The sequence below is a fragment of the Pelophylax lessonae genome (genome assembly GCF_965119305.1).
Source record: "Pelophylax lessonae genome assembly, chromosome: 1".
Lineage (NCBI taxonomy): Eukaryota > Metazoa > Chordata > Amphibia > Anura > Ranidae > Pelophylax > Pelophylax lessonae.
The window spans coordinates 755,557,881-755,584,732 of NC_138768.1; the positions used below are offsets into that span (position 1 = coordinate 755,557,881).

At 47.8% G+C, this 26,852-nt stretch overlaps 1 protein-coding gene across 3 annotated transcripts in view; it reads left to right on the plus strand.

The window, feature by feature from the left end:
• PDS5A (PDS5 cohesin associated factor A) overlaps nucleotides 1-26,852 on the plus strand; it is a 337,552-nt gene that overhangs the window by 187,830 nt on the left and 122,870 nt on the right. For all 3 annotated transcript variants that reach the window (XM_082258623.1, XM_082258625.1, XM_082258624.1), the window contains one exon: nucleotides 11,040-11,200. In XM_082258623.1, coding sequence (XP_082114749.1) covers nucleotides 11,040-11,200 — 161 coding nt within the window. The remainder of the gene's footprint in view (nucleotides 1-11,039; nucleotides 11,201-26,852) is intronic.

Consider the following 26,852-nt stretch of genomic DNA (forward strand, 5'->3'; position numbering starts at 1 on the left):
CTGTCAAGCGTGCGTTCCTAAGGTTGTCTCAGCGTTTCATTTAAATGAAGATATTGTGTTGCCGTCCTTATGTCCTTAGCCAAAATATCCTAAGGAAATTGCTCTACATTCCTTGGATGTATTCAGGGCAATTCAGGTGTAGCTGGCAGTGACTGAGTCTGTTCGGAAATCCGATTTTTGTTTGTTCTTACAGATGGACCTCATAAGGGGCAGGCCGCATCTGCTGCAACCATTTCCAGATGGCTCAGGTAAACGGTGGTGCAGGCCTTTTCTATTAAGGGTCAGGTTTCTCTTTTCCCTGTCAAGGCACATTCTACGAGGGCGCTCAGTGCCTCCTGGGCCTTTTGTCATCAGGAATCAGTGGTTCAGGTGTGCAAGGCTGCTACGTGATCGTCTGTATACACATTCACAAAGTTTTATAAGGTGGATGTACGTGCATCTTCGGATGCTGCTTTTGGCCGCAAAGTTTTGCAGGCTGCGGTTGCAGAGGCTCCTGCCTCTTGAGGGTGTATTCTTTTCCTGGTGGTGAGCTCCAGTTGTTCCTGGTTGAACTCCTGTTTTACCTGGTTGGCTATGAATCGCTTTGTTGGGGATTATATGTATTGCTGTGATTTTCCCACCTCTCATGTTGATACTGCTTTGGGACATCCCAAGTGTCTCGAAGATATGGGGCTGTGTCCATAAGTGAACAAAAGAGAAAACAACTGGATTTTTGTCTTACCCTAAAATCCTTTTCTTTGAGGTTCACTGATGGACACAGCACCCGCCCCTCTGTTGGGTTGAGTTATGTATTCTTCTGACACTGCTTGTTAGAAACTGAAGTCCTATAGCAGGAAGTGATGGTATACCCCCTGAGACTGCCTCAGGAGCATTGCCAAAATTGTTTCCGCCTAGTCCTACTCCTGTAGAGAGCAGCATAAGCCCAAAGGTCTAGAAGCCATGGAGCTGTGTCCGTCGGCACAACTCAGAGAAAAGGATTTTATAGTAAGACAAAAATCCTTTTTTTTTTTTTTTTTTTTTTTTTTTTTACCTGGGGTGAAGTTCAAGGTTGTTGGAAAGTCTCTGGATTTTGGCTGCATGAGGGTGGTGGAGACCATGGTAGCCATTCAGTTCCCTATGCCAAGTTTCACACCAGAGCTTTTTAATTCATTATCCTGTCAGTGTGTGACAAATGTCAGGAGTCTTTGGATCTGCCAATGCATCTGGCTTCCAAGACCAGCCCGATTCTTAAATAGTGGATATCAAGAGATCCTTCTTGGAAGGCCTTGTCACCTCAAGCTTGGGGGGGTGTTCTGTAGAAACTAGGTTCAGGGAACAAGTGTTTGGGCAACTCAGATGGGGCGCTCTTGGTGTGTAGATTAAACAACATACTGGACAGATCTGTGTCCAGGACCAGGGATCTTCAGGCATTTTTATTGGATTCCCTGATAACTACTTGGGGTTGTTACCAGTGATTTTGATTGCACATGCTTAGCTGGAAAAGGAACGTGGTATGTAGACACCATAAATCTCTTGACAGACTAGCTGTGATCTCTTTTAGCTATGCCAGATTTCCTGTCACAAAGTCTGATGTTCCATCCTGCTTTAGGGTAGTTAGCTTTGCTGGCATGACTTTTGAAGCCCAAGTCCTGAGGGATAGTGGTGTTTGACTCTGTAATCCCTGCTTTTCTCAAAGCAAGAAAATCATACTCCAGGAAAGGTGTACCTTCATAGATGGAAGGCTTATTTCTCCTAAGTTTCATCTATGATAGTATATTGTTGGGTGCATTTTGTCCTTTCTCCAGGCTGGTGTGTAGATTCTCAGACTGAAGTACCAGCACTGGGCAGATCTTCCCCCTTTGCCTTGGCTGTTCTGTTTTAAAGACAGTCTCATTCAAGCCTTTGTATAGGGTGCCTCAGATTGTTCTGGTTGTACATCCATCTTTGTTCCCATGGTACCTTAGTTTGATCTTCTTTTGAACCTTTCCAAGAGAATACCTTGTTGCTTCTTACACATGACATCGTCATTTTGGTTGCATTACCGTTGGAAGGGTGTGAGAGTTGGCTGGGCTTTCCTGCAAGGAACTTTTCCTGGTTCTTCACCAGGGTAAGGTGATGTTTAGACCTCCCACTTTTTACCTTTTTTTTCCCCATTTTTTCGTCTTTTGTTCATTAATGGACACAGCTCCTTATTCTTCTTAACCATTAGCTTATACTGCCCCCTACAGGAGTAGGACATGGGGCAGGAAAAAGCTTGACTACGCCTATGAACAGTCCCAGGGGGTATACACCCACTCAGCGATAGGCTGCGAGGAAGCATAAGAACCTGCTTCGGTCTGAGTTGCAGCGTTTCCTCCTGGCCGACAGCACCCACATTATGATGGAGTGGTGTCCTGTCCGGAGTGGTGCCCACCCTGTTCCTGGTGTGGTAAGTAGCTGTCCCCCCCCACTACCCCTGTAGTGTTTTGGGGTGGATTTGGGCCCCTTCCTGGGATGGTCGGACCCCCCGGGTTGCCCCCCCCAGCCCCTCTAAAATGTTCCCACCCGTGGCTTTGCGGCCTACTTGTCGGAATCTGTGAGGCAGCCCCTGTGGGGGATGGCTGAAGCCACTGCCTCCTGTTTGGGCATCCCTCTTCCCCTCCACTGCCCCTGGGTGGTCGGCTCTGCTGGCGGCCCGGCACCCTAAAATATGTAGGCTTGTTGCCTACTAGACCGCGATCTGAGACCTACTAGTTCATGCGCCTTAGTTCAGGCGCTGCCATTGGGGGGTGGCCCAGTGCGTGTAGCTGAAGCCCCCACTCTTCCTTTGGGCATCTGCTGGGCTGAGGATCCAGGCTTAAGCTGCAGCCTGCTGGGCCATATGGTCAGCTTAGCACCTCCCTTGGACCATGTGGCGCTGTGGGAGTGGTTCATTTTTAATGAGTCTTGCCGCCATTATTGTGTGTGGCATCTGCCTTGTTTTAGCGAGAGTACCCTGCCTACGCCTCCGTGTCGTGGCGAGTGGCCCACTTTTAAGGGGGACTATGTCGTATTATGTTCTCTGAGGGCGACCCCCCCCCTTCTTTTTTTTTTTGCATGGTCCAATAGGTGGTCCATTTGTGGATCCTTGGCCGGCAGCCCCTTTGTGGGATCGCAGTCTGCGGCCTCCCCTGATTGTTCTGTTTTTGGGGGGAGCTCAGTATATAGTGACACTACTGGGTCTGCCTCTCCTATGCTCCTCTAGCCATGCTTGAATAGGCGCTGGTGGATGCACTTTTTGTGTCTGTGTGAAACTTTAAAAATGGAGGTTGTGGCTGTTGCCGCGTTGGAGGCACCAGTTCCCTTTGGCACACACAGGCCCTCCAAAGAGGAAAGGGTGTTCCTCTTTCTCCTTACCTTGACAACATTTTCACAAAACAGTGGGGTTGTCCAAAATGCAGTGGTTGCTAGGTGTTTTTTTGCTTGCGGTATCCTTATGAGGATTTACTGCGTAACAGGTGGATGGTCCCACCTGTAGTGGACTCGCTGGTTTCGAGTTCAAATTAAGTTGCATTCATCCCGACTCAGGAGCCTCCGACCTTTTACAGGTCCAGCTAATAAGAGGGCGGATGCTCTGGCCGGCCATATGTGCGCTGTGGCTGGTTCAGCAACTAGGCCGGTAATTACTATTGCCTTGGTGTCCCAAACTCTGACCGAGTGTGCTAAGCTTTTACGCCAGACCTGGAGGGAGAAGAGCTTTCTCCTGTCTTTGTGGAGCTGGTGGACGGGTTGGACCAGGGGCTAAAGTTTGTCTGTGATGCCTCTTTAAATGTGGCTCCTTTGATTTCTAGGCTGTCTGTATTAGCAGTGGTCCTTCGGCGTATTGTCTGGCTGAAATGCTGGTCTGCAGACTAGACTTCTAAGAAGGCCTTATCTGATCTTCCTCTTGTAGGGGATCGCCTGTTTGGAGCTTCCTTGGATGACATTGTTAAGGGTCTCGCAGGGGGAAGTGTTCTTCTGCAGGCTACCAAGGGCAAGGAGCCCCGTCGTAGATGTTGGTCATTCTCCCTGGCTCCTAAGAGGCCTCTTTGTCTCTCAGGATCTCAAGACAAGGGATCAAAAGTCAGGGCCTCCACCAAAGGTTCCAAGAGGACCTTGTCTGGCAAGCCACGAGCGGGTTCTTCCAGACCTGCAGACAAAGCTGCCTCTGCATGAAGGGGCGGCCTCACCCCCTGGGGTGGGGGGATGTCTTCGCTTGTTTCCCTGGTACAGAACAAGTGGGTCCACAAAGTTATTTGGTCAGGCTACGAGATAGAGTTCAGTCTTGTCCTCTGGAACGTTTTTTTTCCCTTCCAACTTGCACTTGTCCCCAGATTATTTATGGAGAGCCTCTGGGGCAATGTAAGACTTATTTCAAGGGGTGAATGTTCTGTTTCTGACTTCAGAACATTTTCAAGGATTTTTTACTCAAACCTCTTTACAGTCCCTGGGAATGAAGGCAAGGTACGTCCAATTCTGGACCTCGAGGCGCTAAGCTGCTTTGTGCGAGTACAGAAGTTCCGCATGGTAGTGGCATCCCTACATCAGGAGGACGAGAAGCATTATCGGTTAGTGGCGCGGACCTTTGGTCTCCCCTCCTCACCCTCGGGTCTTCTCAGGAGTGTGGACCATGGTGCTGGCATTGTTTGAGTCAGCGGGGGATCACGGTACGGGGGGCACATTAACGATCTTCTGCGAACGGAGTCTCGGACTGCTCTGATGGACTATTGGAGATTGCACTGTGAACTCTAGGGAGTTCAGTGGGATCCTTTACGTTCAGGACTCTGCTTTGGTTTTGTTCACAAAAAATGGCCTATCTGGGTCTGACTCTGGACTTTGCCTCAGCCAGAGTGTGTCCTCCTTGGGAAAAACTCCAGACATTGCAGGAGGCAATTCAGCTTCTGTTGTTCAGCAGAAAGTCATCCCTTCGGGCTTGCATGCGTTTGCTGGGCCTGATGGTGTCCACCATCGAGGCGCTATGTTTGCACAGTTCCACACAAGATCTCTGCTAAAGAGATTCTGGTAAAATGGGACAAGGATTCACGGTCGCCAATGCTCCTTGGGGAATTCCTCTCATGGAGAATCTGCTGTCCCAAGGATCAATCTTCCATCCTGTTTTACAATTGCTGGCTTTAATGGCTTGGCTGTATGACTATTTATGGCGGCGGTCTTCCCCTCACAGGCAAAGCGACGTAGGGCTACGTCTCTAGCCTGTGAGGGTCTAGGGAGCGAGCGCGCGCCCCCGCGCGGTCACGGACACCCCCGCGCGGTCACGGACCCCCCCCCCCCGCGCGTGTACCTGGCGGACCCGATGTCCGCCGGTCACTCGCGATCGTCCGTTGGAGCAGGAGAAAGGCAGGCGCTTAATGTAAACAAGCCGCCTGTCATTCTCCCCTGTGTAAGAATAATGATCATACGGTTCTACTATGTAGGACCGTTGATCACTGTTCCTACACCTCAAGCCACAGCCAATCAGTTAGAATCAAGCCCCTAGGGACACACTTAACCCCTCCCTCTCAAAGTTAACCCCTTCACTGTCAGTGTCATTTTACAGTAACAGTGCATATGTATAGCACTGATTACTGTAGTAATGTCACTGGTAACCCCAAAAGTGTCAATGTCAGTCAAGGGTCCGATCTGTCCGCCGCAATGTCGCAGTACCGCAAAAAAATCGCAGATCGCCGCCATTACGCGTAAAATAAAAAGACAAATATCTTTCCCTTAGTAAACGCAATAACTTTTGCGCAAACCAATCAAAATACGCTTTTTGCGATATTATTATTTTTTTTTTTTTTTTTCTTTCTTACCAAACATATGTAGCATAAAACAAATTGGCCTAAAATGTTAAATTTTGATTTTTACATTTTTTTCGGGGGAATTTCATATACAAAAATGTGAAAAATATTGTTGTTTTTGCAAAATTTACGCTTTTTTTTTTTTTTTTTTTTTTTTTTTTTTTTTTTTTTTTGTTTATAGCGCATGATCAAAAAATCGCACAGGTGATCAAATACCACCAAAAGAAAGCTCTGTTTGGGGGAAAAAAAGGACGTCAAATTAGTTTAGGTACAGCATCGCATGACCGCGCAATTGTCCGTTAAAGTCACGCAGTGCCGAATCGCAAAATAAGCCCTGGTTAGCAAGGGGGTAAAATCTTCTGGGGCTTAAGTGGTTAACCTTCCTTTAATGGGGGGTTGAACAAAAATTAGCCTTGAGTACTATCAAGGGCCAAGTATTGGGTTTTGGCGGTCTTTTTCCAGCGACCTTTGGCCACACTCCCTGGTGCATACTTTTCTTCAGGGTGTCCAAAATTTGGTCGAAATCTTAATGTGGTGCTTTCAGCTCTACTGAAGCTTCTCTTTGAAAATATTCGGGAGGTTTGCCTGCTTACGCTGCGCCAGAAGGGTGGCCTGTTTTGATGGCTATCACCTTTGCATGCAGTGTCGGAACGGACGGTGTTATCCTGTTGTTCACCTTATGGTGCTTCACAAGGATAAGGTGGTGCTTTGCCTCTGTCCGTCATTCCTTCCTAAGGTGGTCTCTGACTGTCATTTGAATGAAGACATTGTATGGCCTTCTCTATGTCCCAGGCCTAAACCTCTGAAGGAAATTGCCTTGCATGTCTTGGATGTGGTCCGGGCAATTAGGGTGTATCTGGCAGCTACGAAGTCTTTTAGGAAGTCAGACTCTATATTTGCGCTCACGGATGGACCTCCCAAAGGGTTGTTTGCTTCTTCTGCGACTATTTTCAGATGGTTCAGACGCTGGTTCAGGCCTATTGCATCAGGGATCGGGTTCCTCCTTTCCCTGTTTAGGCACGCTCTACTAGGGGCGCTTAGAGTCTTCTGGGCTTTCCGTCTTCAAGCGTCAATGATGCAGGTTTGCAAGGCGGCCACCTGGTCGTCGGTGAACACTTTTACGTTTTTTGTAAAGTGGTTGTGTTGACATCTGCGGATGCTTCTTTTGTCCGCAATGTTTTGCTGGCTGCTGTTTAAAGGACCTGGTCCTCTTTAAGGCTCCATGTACATGGGACGTTGTTAAAAGTCCCTTTGAATGCTGGAATTTTTAGGACGTTTGAAACGTCCGTTCAGTCGCGTTTGTACCCGCGTTTAGCGGGCGTTTAGCAGCGTTTGCGGGCGTTTGCGTTTAGAAGCGTTCCTAGAGGTCAAAAAAATTATTCCCCTTTAAAATGGAAAAACGCGAACACTAAACGCGGGTCATCGCGTTCGGACGCGTTTGTGCGTTTGAAACGCCGGGAAACACACGTTCGAACGCAAATAATTGCGTTCTAAAAACAGTCCCTGAACGCAACTGCCTGCAAATGACTGTAAACGACCTGGTGTACATGGACAGATAAGATAAAATGTAGATGGGTTCAGGGGCTTCTGAAAAAAACGCCCAACTGCTCCTAAACGGCCATTTCCAGCGTCCCGTGTACATGGAGCCTAAGGGTGTATTGTTTTTCACGTGAGCTCCAGTTGTTTATGGTTGAGCTTTGTAACCTGGTTGGCTTTGGTTAGCCTTGGGAATTTTTTTTTTCTTTTTTCCCACCCCTCAGGTTAAACACTGCTTTGGTAAGTCCCAATGGTTAAGAATCAGGAGCTGTGTCTGTCAATGACAAAGAGAAAATGGGATTTTTTTAACCGTAAAATCTATTTCTCTGATGTTCATTGACGGACACAGCACCCACCCCTCTGTGGAGTTGGTTTTCTTCTGACACTGCTTGTAGCAAAACTGAATTCTCCTCATCTTTGAGCAGATAAGTGTTTGACATGCGATTTACAATTCAAGTCCATGAAGGTCAAAATCACACTGCACCGCTCTAAAGACTCACAAGACACTTTTTGAATCGCATGCGTTTGTACTGCATATGTATGAACAGCCTCCATAACAAATTATGTTTTGTCACTTTTAATGCGACACCATGCATTCTTAAACGCATCTGAAATCGCATTAATGTGAGCCAGGACTTAATTCCATTCCAGGTAGATGTTCACTCCTCTGTGGACCCCTGGTTTTGATGAAAGGTCTTTCAGTGGCCTTTGTAGTGGGGTTCTCCCCTATTGTTTTTGGGCGTGTTGGTTTTGTTGCCATTGCCCACCCCTCTTCAGTGCTTTGGGCCGTTCTAATTAGTCATTAATATTAAGTGTCCTATGATGTACCCTATGATGTACAACTAAAATTTGGATATATGGTTTACCTGATGCTTCTATTTGACACACAAGATTATAGCCTAAATTTAGATATGGATTTTCTTACTCCTTAAGCAACAGTTGTTTGCACCCCCCTCCCCAAGTGACTGTCATCTCCCCTCCAGCCCATTCTATAGCTCTCTCTGTGTGATCTCACGAGCTGTGCTATGTGTTTTTTTTTTTTTTTTTTTTTTTTTTTTTTTTACCATTGCCATTTGTGTGTGTGTGTGTTCTCTTACCTCGCCCCCCTCCTCAGATTGTCTTTCATTTTTTTTTTTTTTTTATATATTCTGCTAACTTTTGTGAATTATTACTGCTCGAACTTTGAAGAAGACAACATATTTTGAAAGCTTGTCCTGAAAAATGTTAGTGCAAATAAAAAAAGTATCCGACAGTACTCAATTGTCTCAAGTGCAATAATATGGCTACAATCCCCTCAAGCAAGATGGTTTACCTGTAAAATCCTTTTTTCTTTTTTGGAAAACATAATGGGACACGGCAGTCTCTCCTTTTTTTTTTTTTTTTTTTTTTTTTTTTTTTTTTTGCTTGCTACAAAACTGCGTCTTTGAGCTGTAAGGGTTTATTGTTCCATGAAAAGTATTCATACCCCTTCTAATGTTCCACATTTTGTCATGTTATAACCAAAAACATAATTGTTTTTTATTGGATTTTATTTGTGATAGACCAACACAAAGCGACACACAATTGTGAAGTTAAAGGAAAATGATCAATGGTTTTCAATTTTTTTTTTTTTTTTTTTACAAATATCTGAAAAGGGTGGCATGCATTTGTATTCAGCTCCCTTTAGGCCCCTTTCACGCAGCTCCGTTCCGTCGACGGAGCTGTGCTTATCAGCGGGGGATCGATCCACCGATCCCCTGCTTAGCAGGAGGATGACAGCTCTATTTCCGCTCTGTGTGCGGAGATGGAGGTGTCAGATCTCCGCTCTCCTCTATGGGGAAATCGGATGAGAACGGACCGCCTGTCCATTTTCATACGATCCGCTGGACGGATGGAAAATAGGGTTTCCATCCGCCCGGAATTGACGGACCGGATCAGATCGGATGGCAGCGGGTGTCAGCGGACATGTCTCTGCTGACATTCGCTGCCCCATAGAGATGCAATGGGCATCCGTTCAGATCCGCCTAAAAAACTCACAGGCGGATCTGAACGGTTCCGCATGTGTGAAAGGGGCCTTACTCTGATACATCTAACTAAAATCTAGTGGAACCAATTGCTCTCAGAAGTCAACTAATTAGTAAATAGATTACACCAGTGTGTAATTTAATCTCGGTATAAATACAGCTGGTCTGTAGAAGTTTGTTAAAGAACCTTAGTGAACAAACCGCATCATGAAGGCCAAGGAACACGCCCAACAGGTCAGGAAAAAGAAAAGGTTGTGATGAAGTTTAAAGCAGGGTTAGGTAAAAAAAAAAATCCCAATTTTTAAACCTCTCACGGAGTACTGTTCAATCAATTACCTGAAAATGGAAAGGGTATGGCGCAACCACAAACCTACCAAGATGTGACTACCTAAACGGACCATCCGAGCAAGAACTGCATTAATCGGAGAAGCAGCCAAGAGGCCCATGGTAACTCTGTAGGAGCTGCAGAGATCCACAGCTCAGGAGGGAGAATCTGTCCACAGGACAACTATTAGTCACTCACTCCACAAATCTGGCCTTTATGGAAGAGTGGCAAGAAGAAAGCCATTGTTTGAAAGAAAACCATAAGAAGTCCTATGTGCAGTTTGCGAGAAGCCATGTGGGAGACACAGTAAACATTTTAAAGAAGGTGCTCTGCTCAGATGAGACTAATATTGAACTTTTTGGCCTAACAACAAAACTCTGTTGTGGCGGAAACTAACACTGCACATCACCCTGAACACACCATCCCCACCGTATAACATGGTGGTGGCAGCATCATGTTGTGGGGATGCTTATCTTCAGCAGGAACAGGGAAGCTGGTCAGAGTTGATGGGAAGTTGGATGGAGCCAAATACAGGGCAATCTTAGAAGAAAACCTGTTGGAGTCTGCAAAAGACTTCAGATTGGGTTGGAGGTTCACCTTCCAGTAAGACAACAAACGTAAACATACAGCCAGAACTACAATGGAATGGTTTAGATCAAAAAATATTGTGTTTAGATTGTCCCAGTAAAATGCCAGACCTAAATCCAATTGATAGTCTGTGGCAAGACTTGAAAATTGCTCTTCTCAGACGCTCAACATCCAATCTGACAAAGCTTGAGCTATTTTGCTAAAAAGGATGGGCAAAAATCTCACTCTTGATGTGCAAAGCCAGTAGAGACCTACCCAAAAAGACTTGCAGCTGTAATAGCAGTGAAAGGTGGTTCTATAAAGTATTGATTCAGAGGGGCTGAATACAATTGCACTCCACACTTTTCAGATATTTATTTGTAAAAACATTTGAAAACCATTTATCATATTCCTTCCACTTCACAATTATGTGCCAGTTTGTGTTGGTCTATTATATAAAATCCCAATAAAATACATTTACACTTTTGGATGAAAAAATGTGGAAAAAGTTAAAGGGGTATAAATATTTTTTCAAAGCACTTAATGCTTAGGCTGGGAATCTGCCTTTTTTGGCCAGCCTCCATCCACCTAAGGAGGTAGCCTAAACCAAGTAGTTATGAAGTGTAGTGTGTCCTGTGATGTACTCGAAGAACAGGATTTTACAGGTAAAGCAAGAATCCTAATTTTCCCATGCCTTAAATATTCATCAGATTTTACCTATGTTATTGCGTTAGATTAATGTGTGTGATTTTTATTTATAAAATGGATCACGTGTTCTTGTCTAGCACATGAAGTAGCAAGAAATGCACTAATTCTGTGTGATAATCTGATGCTTAGGTGTTGTCCTTTACCCACCCGACTGCATTCCACTCTTCAGAGACATATGAATCATTACTTCAGTGCCTTCGCATGGATGACGACAAAGTGGCAGAGGCAGCCATCCAGATCTTTCGCAATACTGGTCACAGAATTGAAACAGATTTACCACAGATACGATCGTAAGACTTTATTTGGCATTGCTTATATCAGATGTGTTGGAGCTAAAGGAATTGACTCCCCCTTCCCAGAGTGTATTGGATTCTTTTGAGACAGCCTTGACATCCAGCTCTACAGCACTTTTTAAACAAAATTATTCTACAAATCAGACTTAAAGCGCATATAAAAATAAGAGGGGGGGAGGCAAATCTTCAAAAAAATGAAAAATTAACTAAAGGAGAAACCGTAATTGTAATGTTTCTTCTTAATTACTACTTCATAAATCACTTACAATAGCTCACAAATGTGAGTACACTCCTCACATTTTTGTAAATATTTTTTCTCTTACGTCCTCCGACAGTCGCCGCCCCTTCATATTCATCACCAATGGGTTATGTCCTCTTATCCGTAGGAGTAGCTAGGCAATAGAATATGTTAGTACAAAAGACTTTTAACATATCCCCACCCCCAGGGGGTGGTCCCCTCAGTACATAACCCTCCACTTCCTGTAACCAAACCAGTTTCATTTGTCTAGCTGTCAGGAGTGGCTGGATGTTTCTGTGCTGGGACACCTTGTCTCAGCTCTCTTTCCTTTCTTTGGATTTTATTTGAGTTTTTTCTCTCTTTCTTGTTAGCTGTTATTTTATCAGCGTTAGTTAGTTCTTCGGAAGAAGAGGATCATGCGGGCTGCGTCTCGGGCTGACCCCCCTGGTCGCAGGTTGTGGGTCAGTGGTTTCTCAGCCCGCCATCGAGCGTTCAGTCAGGTATCGCTCCTGAGTTTTCTGAACGACCCATCCCTGTGTCGTGCAGGGATGCCAGGTGAGGTGGCTACCTCACCGGACGCTGTGCGGTTTCTCAACCCACCTTCTGATGCGTCCTAGATGCGACTCTCCCTGCCTTATGTTCAGCGGTTTGTTCGCCTGTGCGGGTTCCCCACGCCATGTTAGAGGTAAGTGTATGTATGTGGGGACCTGTCTGTCTGGGGGGTGTCAGTCTGGGACTGTGTTACCTTACCCTGTGTTCACAATGTTACTGTCTCCCTATCCCTCATGTTGCATGCTGTGGGCTGCAGGAGGGGGGGGTTGTGCTGCACTCTGTGTCAGTCTGTATGTGAACGGCTGTGTGCTGTGGGGCTTGAGTTTCTCGTGCTTGGGGCACATTACAGCGCCGCTGCGGCGGTTTAACATGCTTCCTTTTGCTGGGCAATTTGGATGTTTTTTACTTCACCCTCATGGGGTGTGGGAGCGGCGGTTTCGGCGCCAAACGGCGCCATTTTGGCTGCGATCGCTCCGGCCGCATGTTTTACATGCATGGTGGCCATTTTCTTGTAGCCTCCATAGGCTTTAATAGAGCGCCCTGTATACCAGCACTTCCTTTCCTTCAGGAGCACCGCAGGCAGCAGCAGCAGCAGCGATCTCCAGGTTCATTTCCCTCTATTCCCTGTATCCTGCCTTGGTTTAATTGTCCCTGTGGGGGTCCCTTGTGTGGGGTGTTTGTGTGCAGTGGGCTACGATCGCAGCGCTCTCTTAAAGGGGCGGTCACCCATTTATTTTACTGCTACAGGGGCATGGATTCTCAGGAAAACAAATTTCCTACAACTTTAGTGGGAAGCCAGGGGTCTGCACTCTCCCCCCCTGGGGGGGATTTGGCTGCGATTGTGGCTAGCCTTGCGACTCAGGTGCAAATGCTGGTGGCTGCTCAATCCACAAAAAGGCCCAGAGTTTCAATTTCCTCTGATTCAGAGGGTGATGGTGCTGGGGCTGATGTGGCTGGGGTCTCCTTATCGGGGTCCCGTTCCTCCCTGGACCTTATCGGGTCAGAAATGGAGGCTGAGGTGGAGGGGGTTGATAATTCTCCCCCTGGCTCGTCTGAAGAGCTTGCACTCATGGATGAATTGGTTGCTTCTATCAAGCAAACACTACGGTTAGAGGAAGAATCATGTCCTCCAGCTGCCTTGGCGGCTTATGGGACGCAGAAAAGGCGCAAAACGTCGCAGGTGTACCCCTGCACTGATGATTTCCAAAACGCTGTGAAAGAACAGTGGCGTAATATACGCAAGCCATTTGCTGTACCTAGTAGGTTTAAGCTACGCTATCCCTTTACGCCTGCTACTGATGAGCGCTGGTGTATTCCACCGCCGGTGGATCATGCGATAGCGGTTTTGAACAAATCCACTGCGATTCCGGCTGAAGACACCCCGGTGTTCCGGGATGCCACGGACAAGAGGATGGAATCCCTTGCCCGTCACACCTATTCTATTATGGGTTCTATGTTAAAAGCCTTATTTGCTTCTCTTATGGCGGCCCAAGCGGTCGCGAGCTGGACGCAGGTGCTTAGGCGGGTCCTGGTGGCTGATTCTGCCCCCCAGGCGACTTTGGATATGGTGGATCAAATCCACCAGGGTGTCATGTACTTGTGTGATGCGGACCTGGATATGGTTCCGTTGGCTGCACGTGTACACAGTGTGGCGGTGTTAAATCGCCGCCTGGTTTGGTTGAAGTGTTGGTCTGTGGATCAATCTTCCCGTAAGACTTTGGCCAATCTGCCTTATGATGGTTCTCGCCTTTTTGGCGAATCCTTAGATGCACTAATTAAGGGAGTCACGGGTGGTAAGAGCACGCTCTTGCCCCAATCCCACAAGCCCAAGGCGGCTCCTGGTAAGAAGCATGCTTCCTTTCGACCCCATCAGGGGTCCTTTCGTGCCTTTCGGTCACACTATAGGGGCGAGCCGTCAAAGGGTCAAGGCTCCCACAAGAAGCCGTGGGCTGGTAAGCAAAAGTCCGGCCAATCCGGTTCTGCGGCCCACAACAGTGCGGCCTGAAGGGGCGCCCTCACCCGAGTCTGGGGTGGGGGGACGCTTGCTCGCTTTCTCTCGGCCGTGGCTGTCCCGGGTTCGGGACAGGTGGGTTCAGGAAGTCGTTCGATCTGGTTACAAGATCGAGTTTCTCTCTCGGCCGAAGAGCAGATTTTTTCCCTCAAATCTTCTGTTATCCCCGGAGCGTTTGCGGGACCTGCGTCTAGCGGTGCGGGACCTGCGGGCTCAGGGTGTGGTGGTCCCGGTGCCTCATCGGGACAGATTTCGGGGGTTCTATTCCAATCTGTTCACCGTGCCCAGGAAAGAGGGCAAGGTACGTCCGATTCTGGACTTGAAGGCGCTGAACCGCTTTGTGCGGGTGCGCAAATTCCGCATGGAATCCCTGCGGTCGGTGGTGGCTGCCCTGGTTCCGGGGGAGTTCATGGCTTCCATCGACTTGAAGGATGCGTATCTTCACATCCCCATTTTCGAGGGTCACCAGAGGTACCTTCGATTCGCCATAGCGGAGGATCATTACCAATTTGTGGCTTTGCCTTTCGGTCTCGCCTCGGCTCCAAGGGTGTTCACCAAAGTGCTGGCTCCGGTTCTGGCCTTGTTGAGAGCCCAGGGCATATCGGTCCTGGGATATCTGGACGATATTCTGGTTCGGTCTGCGACCAACCAAGGTCTGGTGAAGGATCTGTCCGTCACGTTGCAGACTCTGCAAGAGTTTGGTTGGACGATCAATTTCCCAAAATCAACATTGTGCCCGTCAGTCCGCCTTCCATACCTGGGAATGATTCTGGACTCTGTCCAGGCGAAGGTCTTCCTACCGGACGACAAACTCAGGACTCTTCAGGAGGGAGTCAGGTCCCTCAGGGACAATCAGTTCTCGTCCATTCGGACGTGCATGCGGTGTCTGGGATTGATGGTCTCGGCTTTCGAGGCGATTCCCTTCGCTCAGTTTCACACTCGGGGTCTCCAAGCGGAGATATTGTCCAGGTGGGACGGGCGGCCGCACTCTCTGGATCTTCAGATATCCTTGAGTTCTCAGACCAGAAGGGATCTTCTGTGGTGGCTTCGGTCCCCCTCAGTGTCGGGGGGCAAGTCTTTTCGTCCCCTTTCGTGGACGGTGATCACCACGGACGCCAGCCTGTCGGGCTGGGGTGGTGTTCTGGGCGTTCTGTCCGCCCAGGGTGTGTGGTCGAAGGAGGAATCCTCCCTTCCGATCAACGTTCTGGAACTGCGAGCGATACTCCTCTGTCTTCGTCGTTGGACGGACAGTCTCCACGGCTGTCCGGTCAGGGTGCAGACGGACAATGCCACGGCGGTGGCTTACATCAATCACCAAGGGGGCACCAGGAGTGCCCAGGCGGCTCGAGAGGTGGCTGCGATTCTGTCTTGGGCCGAGACGCATGTCCCGGCAATAACAGCAGTTCACATTCCGGGAGTGGAAAATTGGCAGGCGGATTATCTGAGCCGCCAGACCCTGGACCAGGGGGAATGGTCCCTTCACCCGGATGTCTTCCAGATGTTGTGCGCGAAGTGGGGTCTTCCGGAGGTAGACCTGTTCGCGTCTCGTCTGAACAACAAAGTTCCACGGTTCGTGGCAAGGACGCGCGATCCTCGGGCAGACGCGTCGGACGCGTTGGTTGCCCCGTGGCATCAGTACCGACTGATGTATGCGTTTCCACCGCTTCAATTGCTGTCCAGGTTCCTTCGCAGGTTGCACTCGGAACCAACTGCGGTGATTCTTGTGGCACCGGACTGGCCTCGCCGGTCCTGGTACGCAGACCTCGTAAATCTGGCAATCGACGTCCCGTGGCGTCTGCCTCTTCGAGAAGATCTTCTGTCGCAAGGACCGATCTTCCATCCTGCTTTACAGTCGCTGGCTTTGACGGCCTGGCTGTTGAAACCGAGGTCCTGAAGAACAGGGGTCTTTCCCCTGAGGTCATTCACACCTTGATCAATGCGAGGAAGTCTTCCTCGGGGAAGGTTTACTACCGTACTTGGAAGGCGTATTTTGCCTGGTGCGAATCCAGGGGTTTCTCTCCTACCACTTATTCAGTGTCTAGGGTATTGTCCTTCCTTCAGACGGGTGTTGAACAGCGTTTGGCGCTGGCCACGATCAAAGGTCAGGTGTCCGCTTTGGCCGTTCTGTTTCAGCGTCCTGTGGCATCTAACGCTTTGGTTAGCACTTTTGTGCAGGGGGTACGTCATCTGATCCCTCCTAGGAAGGACCCTCTACCCCCTTGGGACTTGAATCTAGTCCTGTCTGTATTGCAGCGTGCTCCTTTTGAAAGGATCAGGGAGATCTCGCTGTCTTTGTTATCCAAGAAGGTCGCCTTTTTGGTGGCTATCACTTCGGCTCGTCGAGTGTCGGAGCTGGCAGCCTTGTCCTGCAAGTCTCCGTATCTGGTTGTGCATTTGGACAAGGTGGTCTTGCGACCTAACCCTTCTTTTCTTCCAAAGAGGGTTTCGGACTTTCATCTCAATGAGGATATTGTCCTGCCTTCGCTCTGCGCGAAGCCTAAGCATCCGACGGAGGTGCTGCTTCACTCCTTGGATGTTGTCCGGGCGATTAGAGTCTACTTGAAGTCGACTGAGTCTTTTCGCAAGTCGGATGCCTTGTTTGTTCTTCCGGAAGGTCCTCGGAAGGGCATGACGGCGTCGGCTTCTACCATCGCCAAATGGATCAGACAGACCATTGAACAGGCCTACGCTTTGAAGGGGAAAGTTCCCCCTGTACCTGTGAAGGCGCACTCTACCAGGTCTCTGAGTACGTCTTGGGCCTGTCGTCATGGGGCCTCTGTGGCCCAGGTGTGTAAGGCGGCGACTTGGTCGACCGTTCACACTTTCACAAAATTCTACAGAGTAGATGTTCAGGCATCGGCTGATGCTTCCTTTGGCCGCAAGGTTCTTAGTGCGGCTGTTCCCTAGAGCCCTTGTTGCGGGTTCTTTGACTGTTTGGGACTTTTGTTTTTTCCCTGGGTTTTCTTGCTCCTGTTGAGCGAGTGTTTTGTTCTTATGCCCAACTGGTTTCCTTCCTTTGGTAAGGTTCCTTTCTCTGATGGGGAGACGGCGTTGCCTTGGGCGCGGCTGCGTTCTTCCCACCCCTCATGTTTACACTGCTTTGGGACATCCCATTGGTGATGAATATGAAGGGGCGGCGACTGTCGGAGGACGTAAGAGAAAACGGAATTTTTGTAAAATCTTACCTGTAAAATTCCTTTCTCTGAGTCCTCCGACAGTCGCCGCCCCCGCCCCTCTTTTGGGGTTTTTCATGTACTCTCTACTGCTATTTCACTGAAACTGGTTTGGTTACAGGAAGTGGAGGGTTATGTACTGAGGGGACCACCCCCTGGGGGTGGGGATATGTTAAAAGTCTTTTGTACTAACATATTCTATTGCCTAGCTACTCCTACGGATAAGAGGACATAACCCATTGGTGATGAATATGAAGGGGCGGCGACTGTCGGAGGACTCAGAGAAAGGAATTTTACAGGTAAGATTTTACAAAAATTCCGTTATTCTATCTTTCATGTGACAACACTGAAGAATTGACACTTTGCTACAATGTAAAGTAGTGAATGTACAGCTTATGTAACATATTGCTGTCCCATCAACATAACTCAACACAGCCATTAATGTCGAAGCCGCTGGCAACACCTCTAAGTGAAAAGTCCAAATTGCGCCCAAAATGTCAATATTTTGTGTGGCCACTATTATTTTCCAGGACTGCCTTAACCCTCTTGGACATGGCGTTCACCAGAGCTTCACAGGTTGCCACTGAAGACCTCTTCCACTCCTCCATGATGACTACACGGAGCTGGTGGCTGTTGAGACTTGTGCTCCTCCACCTTCTGTTTGAGGATGCCCCACAGATGCTCAATAGGGTTTAGGTCTGGAGACATGCTTGGCCAGTCCGTCACCTTTACCCTCGGCTTCTTTCGCAAGGCAGAGGTCATCTTGGAGGTGTGTTTGAGGTTATCCTATTGGAATTCTGGCAGTCTCTGAAGGGAGGGGGATCATGCTTTGCTTCAGTGTGTCACAGTACATGTAGGCATTCATGGTTCCCTCAATGAACTGTAGTTCCCCAGTGCTGGCAGCACTCATGCAGCCCCAGACCATGACACTCCCACCACCGTGCTTGACCGTAGGCAAGACTTACTTGCCTTTGTACTCCTAACCTGGTTGCCGCCATACACGCTTGACACCATCTGCATCAAATAAGTTTATCTTGATCTCATCAGACCACAGGACATGGTTCCAGTAAGCCATGTCCTTAGTCTGCTTGTCTTCAGCAAACTGTTTGCGGGCTTTCTTGTGCATCATCTTTGGAAGAGGCTTCCTTCTGGTACGATTGCGGTGTATGGTCTGAGCACTGACAGGCTGACCCCCCTCCACCCCTTTAACCTCTGTAGCAATGCTGGCAGCACTCGTACATCTATTTCCCAAAGATAACCTCTGGATATGACGCTGAGAACATGCACCCAGTTTCTTTGGTTGACCATGGCGAGGCCTGTTCTGAGTGGAACCTGTCCTATTAAACCGCTGTATTGTCTTGGCCACCGTGCTGGAGCTCAGTTTCAGGGTCTTGGCAATCTTCTTATAACCTAGGCCATCTTTATGTAGAGCTACAATTCTTTTTTTCAGATCCTCCAGAGAGTTCTTTGCCATGAGATGCCATGTTGAACTTCCAGTGACCAGTATGAGAGAGAGAGCGCGATAACACCAAATTTAACACACCTGCTCCCCTTTCACACCTAAGACATTGTAACACTGAGTCACATGACACTGGGAGGGAAAATGGCTAATTGGGCCTAATTTGGATATGTTCACTTAGGCTGTACTCCCTTTTGTTGCCAGCGGTTTTGACATTAATGGCTGTGTGCTGCGTTATTTTGTGGGGACAGCAAACTGACACGTTATTCAAGCTGTACACTCACTACTTTACATTGTACCAAAGTGTAATTTCTTCAGTGTTGTCACATGAAAAGATCTACAATATTTACAAAAATGTGAGGGGTGTAATCATTTTTGTGAGATACTGTATGTTAGATTTACACTCTTTGTAATTTATAGTATTGTTTTAAAGGCGTGTTGGGCACTTTTTCACCAAGCTGCATTTAGTTTAAGGGCAATAGCCCAAAAAAAAATGTTAAGTTCTTTTTTTTTTTTTTTTTAAATAAATACCTTTGATATAACCCATTTAGAAATTTAATCCGATTTATGTATTGGCTGATACATGTCAGCCATGCTGCTTCACAAGTATGGCTGTTTCTTAAAACCCATCTCTGGGTAAGCTTATTTTTTTCCCTAGATTTCCATTATAGGACATTACATTTTTAGTACTTAAAGTGGAGTTCCACCCATTTTTGGAACTTTAGATCTTTGTAATCCCCTTTAAAATGTCTTTTACCAATGGAAACTTTTTTTTTTTTTTTTTTGCTAGTAAATACCTTAATTTTGGCTTTATTCCTCCTCTCCTCACTTCCTGGTCCGATCGGCGATGACGTCATTCGGCGATCCGCAGTGTCTGCTGGGATGTATTCTACTTGCAGTAGCTGTATCTGTACTGAGCCGTGCCTGCCCCGCCTCCGCCCCGCCTCCTCTCATTGATTTGCATTGTATGAATGTATTAAGGCTGTTCTCTGCCCAGCCTCCGCCCCGCCTCCTCTCAATACAACTCAATGAGAGGAGGCGGGGCGGAGGCTGGGCAGAGAACAGCCTTAATACATTCATACAATGCAATTCAATGAGAGGAGGCGGGGCGGAGGCGGGGCAGGCACGGCTCAGTACAGATACAGCTACTGCAAGTAGAATACATCCCAGCAGACACTGCGGATCGCCGAATGACGTCATCGCCGATCGAACCAGGAAGTGAGGAGAGGAGGAATAAAGCCAAAATTAAGGTATTTACTAGCAAAAAAAAAAAAAAAAAGTTTCCATTGGTAAAAGCCGTTTTAAAGGGGATTACAAAGATCTATGTATTCCAACCTATTAAAAATGGGTGGAACTCCGCTTTAATTATAAGTTGTATGCATCTACCTTCAGGTAATTGTACGCTAGCGAAAAAAAGCTGCAGTGACAACACCTACAAGCCACGCCTGCCTCCCATGTTTTCGAATTGTCCTTAGATGGAGCTGTAAACTCTTAGAGAAGCTTACCTCTTCCGTAGGAGCTGTAAATTAACCACATGTTGCTATACTGGTCCAGGGTTGTGGTTTGCATGCAGCAGAGCCCTGTCCCTAAATACCCCTCCAGGTGTATGCCCTTTGTTAAGGGCAAAGCCAGAATGGGTTCTAATCCCTTATACCCTGCCCAGAATATGAAGACCTCTCTCTCAGTAAGTTCAGGGTTTTCTCCCTAAATTCTGTCCCAAGGTGCTGGTACCCCTATTCATAAGCTTTGGAAGGGGAAGAGCGGTGTTACTAGCCATAGAATAGGCACCCCAAACATTTAAATTTGGCACCATTTATCTGGTGGTGTGGTGCAAGTTCGTCAAATCAGGTGCTCCTGCACCCCTCTTGATCGCTGTACTGAGCATGTGGCTCTGAATCATTCCTTGGGTTTGCTGTCCGTCCACGTCACCAGTTCCCAGCTCCCACAGTACAATCACTGCAATTCTTGGATTGCCTGCCCAGTTTCAGGAGCCTATAGGGACTGGGCAAAAGGTTTCACTGTTTCCCCATATAACCACATTCAGCACATGGCTTCTGGCAATTATCTGGGGTTATAGTTTTTATCCACAGGGCCCTACTGGTACTCTGTTTGGTCCGTTTCCCCAAATCCGACTCTTTGCCTCCAAGGCACTCCGCTCGCCCTTTTGCGTGAGCAACCATCTTCCTACTTGTCCAGGGAAGAGTGTTTATGGGCAGATATTTGGTCCTATTAGAGGCCATAGATAACAAGATCACAAGATAGCTCCTTTAGCCTTCCCTCTTGAGCACCTTTGTAGTGGATATACTTCTTGACTAGTAGGTAGATGAAGATCCCCCTCTCCTAAGGAATCTATTCAGGATGAGTGACTCCTTCTGGAAAATACTCTGTGGGATGCATCCTGTCCTTCCTCCAGTCTGATTTATGCTCAAGGCCAAATTCTGATCTAAGCCAAGGGGCATCTTTTCAGGTGGATGTGGTACACTGACCTGGAAAGACTCCTAGCAAACACTCTTTGGGCTCTGAGATTGTGACGGCCTTTAGTTTTAAGGACTGATTTTGTCATCCTTCTTTCATGGTCATTGGCTTTAATAACTTTTTTGGATCAAGCATGTGTTTCACAGATTTGCATAGCTGCAAATCTCTAATCTTGGTTACACATTCTTGAAGTTCTGCTAGTTGGATGTTTGGACCCAGTCTAGTGCAGACTTTGAACATAAGGAACTTTAGGCAGCTGTGAGATGTTAGCAGTCCCCAGTTAATTGGGCCAGTTTTATTGTTTGCTGTTTTGCCCACCGCTGTTTTTCAAAATACCAAAGGTTAAAAACTTTAATGTCTCTCAATGGAAGAGAAAGATAGGATTTGTGTACTTTTTAAAATCGTTGTCTTTGACTCCATGAATGGTCTCACCCCTTTGTGTTTTGATTTTCTCCATACTGCTTTTAAACAAAACTGAGGTATCATCCCGGTGTGGCCTAAAGTTTTGCAGTTTGAACTTTGTCTACTTCTCCTGCAGGCAGCGGTATAACTTAAAGGTTATAAACATTCCATGTCCTTTAACAGACTCAAAGAAATGTTTTTGCTGTGAATTTAAACATCTTATTTTAAATGCTTTTCATTTTGCATTGTTTACAAATGTCGATTTCTCTATCGTTCATTGACAGACGCAGCTCCATAGTCTTCTTAATCATTGAGTTATGCTGCCCCCTATAGGAGTAGGACACTATGCAGGAAAAATGTTTACTACGCCTATGGGGCAGTCCCTGGGGGCATACACCCACTCACTCTGCTAATAGGATTCAGTTTTTTCTGCCTAGTTCAGGAGTAGGTCCTAGTTCCCTGCTGGGATTTCGGTCCTAGCATGTTTATGTAAAATGGAACCTTGTTTTTTTTTTTTTTTTATTAGCTAGTTATGTTCCTGAGAGAACTACAATCAACAGCCGGACTGGGCGTCTGACTGGATATTCTAGATCCTTGTGGCCTCCCAGTTTGGCTAGCGAGCGTGTGAAGGTCACTGCTCCGCGCTAGGCCTTGCCACAGCATAGCGGCTGATGCCGCTGAGTGCATAATTGTAAGATTCTGGTACCTCTAGTACCCTTATTTACTACTTTCTTTTCAATGCGTCCCACCTTTCCCTTTAGGTGGTACGCATATACCTTTAAGAGCGATTAGGTCACTGCTGAGCGCCGCAGAGCGGCTATTTCAACCGCCGGCGGTCTCACTCACATCGTTCGTTCAACCTGCTTGGCTGTCCACATGCTTGCTAGTGTGTCTCGCTGTCGGAACCTCCAGTTGCTTTCCTTTGCCTTGAACAGACCGGAACCTCGCTCCTGATCCCTGTATCTCGCTACCGGATCACTCCTCATTACCGGACCCCGCTACTAACCTACTCTCTAGTGATAAGTACCCCGCAGGGGAAACCTCCATAAAACCTACTTACACTATATCTATTGCTCACTAAAGACTGTCACTCTATGCAATACTAAACCTATCATCTGCACTGTTATTTAGATTGCTAGCTCTTGAGCCTACTAACATCTATCCTTGCACTGGGTTAGTCTCTCCTGTATGTCATCTGCTATCCTACCACCTACTACCGTACATGATTGCTAACCTATCTGCATCCTACCTGTTACCATCTATACTCTCCTGAACATTTCTCTCGAGTGCTTGCCATCTACTGTAACTGTTCATACCTGTCCCTTCAGCACATCACCACTATACTGCTATATACATCTATCACTCCAGGAACATCTTATTGAGTGTGTATATTTGTATGCTGAATCAGGCAGGCCACAGTGATGAGTCTTGGGAGTTGGAATTGGTATTTCAACACATCTCTACATGACTGCTGAGTGTAGATTTCTGCAGCTGCAAATCCATCTTGTTACAAAAACGCAGGAGCGTTACAATAATCCGTTGTGGGGGGGGGGGGGGTGTTGTTTCTGGTGAGGGTCATTGCCAGGGCCCCCCTATGCGTGCTGGATCCCTCGGGATCCTGTAGACTGCATGGCGTGCCGTGGACACCGCATTTTTCAGTAGATTAGCAGTATTAGGCTCGGCAGCCATTTTTTTTTTTAGTAGTTTCCCATTGAAATGTGAAATGCATTGGGCAGCCATTTTGTTGTGGCCTCCCCATTGAAATGCATTGGGCGGACATTTTATCATAGTTTGAGAACGATGTACAGCAGTGAAGGGGCAAGGCTTTAACGCTAGTGCTGACCCAGACACTTCATCTTCCTGTGAAGATAGTTTTTCTGCACATTTCAGGCTGCCTCTAATTTCCCTGATATCGGGTGGTGATGAGTCGATTGGGGTCCCTGTAGGTTGCCCTCCCACTCTGCTATATTGCAGTTTAGTGTGCTGGGAGTTGTAGTACCGCTGGTGCAGCGCCGTTTTCTGCAGTATTATTAAAGTGACACTGCACTATCCCCGGGATAACATACAGTCCCAGGAGCAAGTCTCGCCTACTGATCCCCCTCCTTGGTTTTGCGGGAACATGCGGGTTGCCACCCCCTGTCTGCCTTAACTGCCGTTTTGGGAGACCTGGTGTCAAAACTTGATTTGGTCCTAAAAAAGAGGACTAGTAAAAAGCACCCTCTGCCCTCACCTGCCTCATCCGTATTCTTAGATGCTGAGGTTGATATGGCCGCCACAGACGCGATTTACCCTGAGGGATCTGTCATCAAAATGATGGCAAAGATGGAATATCCTCATCTGCAGCTGCGCGGGAACTCGCGCTGGTGGAGGCACTTGGTGTCAGTGCGGGAAACTCTAAAAATGGCGGATTATTCTGCAGCGTCAGGGACGCAGGTGTCCTTTGGCACATGCAAATCCGAAATGTCAGTCAAGATTTTCCCTTGTCCCGAACTTTTTGACAATTGTCACTGAACAGTGGGGGCACCTTAAACACATGTTAGTGGTGCCGAAGAGCTTTAAGAGGTGCTACCCCTTTGCGGACGCTGTAGTCAATAAATGGACCTTTCCACCGAAGGTGGACCATCCAGTCTCTGGACTGAACAAATCTACTGTGGTCCTGGTGGAGGAGTCTCCGGTCTTTAAAGACTCTGATAGGATTGAGACTCTGTCCCACCACTTACATGTGATAGCGGGTTCAATACTTAGACCGGTCTTTGCTATCACTCTGGTGTCCAGACCATAACGGAATGAGCAAAGTTACTAAAAAGTGATTTGAAAGCAGAACAGCTTTCCTCCGGGCCTTGCAGAGCTAATGGAGCAAATGGTCTAATCCCTACTGTTTGTGCGATGCGTCTTTAGATGCGGCCCCCCTTGTGGCTAGAATTTCCTCGGTAGGGGTGACCAATGAGACACATGGTGTGGCTAAAAAGCTGGTCTGTGGACCAGGCTTCTAAAAAGGCTGTCGGATATCCGCCCTTTACAGGGGACCACCTATTTGGTTCTTTGTTGGATGAACTTATCAAAGTTCTTACAGGTGGGAAGAGTACTCTTCTTCCTCAGTCTGCTAGGGGCAAGTCTCCGCGTCAGATGGGGCCCTTATTTTTCAGCACATAGGCGGACCTTTCATGCCTCCAGCACGCAGGCGAAGGGATCTAAGCCGTTTAGATCATCTGGGGGTTCCAAGAAGACGTAGTCTGGTAAGCAGAGAGCAGGCCCTTCCATATCTTGAGACAAGTCCCCTTCTGCATGAAGGGACGAACTCACCCGTAATTGGGGTGGGGGGACGTCTTTGTTTCTATCCGGAACCATGGACCTCCTTCATTCAGGACAAATGGGTCCACCAACTGATTTGATCGGGTTGCAAGATCGAGTTCAGGTCTCGACCATCGGACAGATTCTTTCCGTTCATTCTACGCCTATCTCCAGACCAGCTAAGGGATCTAGGAGAGGCGGCAAAAGATCTGCTGTCGCAAGGGATGATTGTGCCGGTTCCCTCTCGGACGCTTTTCAGGGGTTCTATTCCGACCTGTTCACTGTTTCCAGGAAAGAAGGCTAAGTGTGTCCAATACTGGACCTCAAGGCCTTAAACCGCTTTGTGCGGGTACAGAAGTTTCGAATAAAGTCCATTCGCACGGGAGTGTCGTCCCTACACCAAGGGGACTTTTTGGCTTCCATCGATATCAAGGATGCATATCTACACGTCCCTATTTACACTGGACAAAAGCGTCTGTATGAGAGGCGCATTATCGATTTGTGGCGTTACCCTTTGGTCTCGCCTCCACTCCCAGGGTCTTCACCAAGGTGTTGGCTCTGGTATTGGCATTACCGCGTCAGCAGGGGATTGCCGTACTTGGGTACCTGGACAATCCCCTCTTAAGAGAAGACTGGCATTCTGTCCTGTTGTGCGACATATAAATCACTGTACGGACTCTGCAAGAATTTGGTCGGAACATCAATTTAAAAAAATCTGCTCTGGTCCCATCTACCAAACGATTATCTGGGGCTGACTCTGGACTCAGCCTCAGCAAGGGTGTTTCTCCCTCTAGAAAAGCTGCAAAAGTTGCAGAGGGCGATTCCCTTGCTTTTATCCATCAGTCTTGTCTTCTCTGCGGACTTGCATGTGAGTGCTAGGCCTGATGGTGTCTACCTTTTTTAGGTAGTTCGACGCGAGCTCTGCAAAGAGAAATTCTTGTCAAGTGAAACAAGGATCCAAAATCTTTGGACAATCTGATTCGGCGGAGTCAAAACACAAGAAGTGCTCCACTGTGGTAGCTTTGTTCCTTGGCTCTGCGTCAGGGCACGTCCTTTATTCCTTTGTATTGGACCGTGGTAACCATGGAGCCAGCCTGTCCAGGTGGGGTGGAGTGCTGGGAAAGATGTGTGTTCAGGGGACCTTGACTCTGAGAGTCCAGACTACCGATCAATTTACTTGAACTCAGAGCGATAAAGCTTTGCTTGAGTCACTGGACAAATCGTCTACAAGGTTGTCCAGTTCGGATTCAATCATCAAGGGGGCACCAAGAGTGTCCTGGCGGCCCGGGAGGTGGCCGAGATCCAAAAATGGGCAGAAAACTTTCTTCCAGCCCTCTCCACACTGCATATCCCCGGAGTGGAATATTGGCAGGCGGATTACTTTAGTCGTTAGGTGTTTGATCAGGGGGAATGGTACCTTCACCCGGAGGGGTTTTACCTGCTGTGTGTCTGGTGGGGGACACCCGATGTAGACCTGTTAGCATCTCGGCTCAACAAGAAGGTACAGAGGTTGTGTGTCCAGGTCTTGGGATCCTCTGGCCGACGCCACAGATGCACTGGTGGCTCCTTGGGGTCAGTATCGGCTGATTTATGCATTTCCCCTGCTAAAACTTCTGCCGAGGCTTCTGCGCAGGATAGAGGTGGAACAGATTCCAGTCATTCTGGTGGCTTCAGACTGGCCTCGCCAGTCGTGGAACGCCGATTTGGTAAGGTGTTCCTTGGAGACTTCCTCTCAGGGAAGATCTGCTGTCTCAAGGGCTGATTTTCCCATCCTGCTTTACAGTCACTTGCTTTAACGGCGTGGCTGTTGAAAGCCATGTATTGAAAGATGGAGGTCTTTCTGACTCCTACACTGTTGAAGCTAGGAAATTTACCTCTAGGAAGATTTATCATCGCACGGTGTGAATCGATTATGGTGCATCCACGCTCTTTCAGTGGCTAGGATATTGACCTTCCTCCAGAGAGGGGTTGAGCAGAGGTTGGCCTTAAGTACCATTAGGGGCCAGGTGTAGGCCTTGGCGGTGTTTTTTCAACGTCCTTAAGCTACT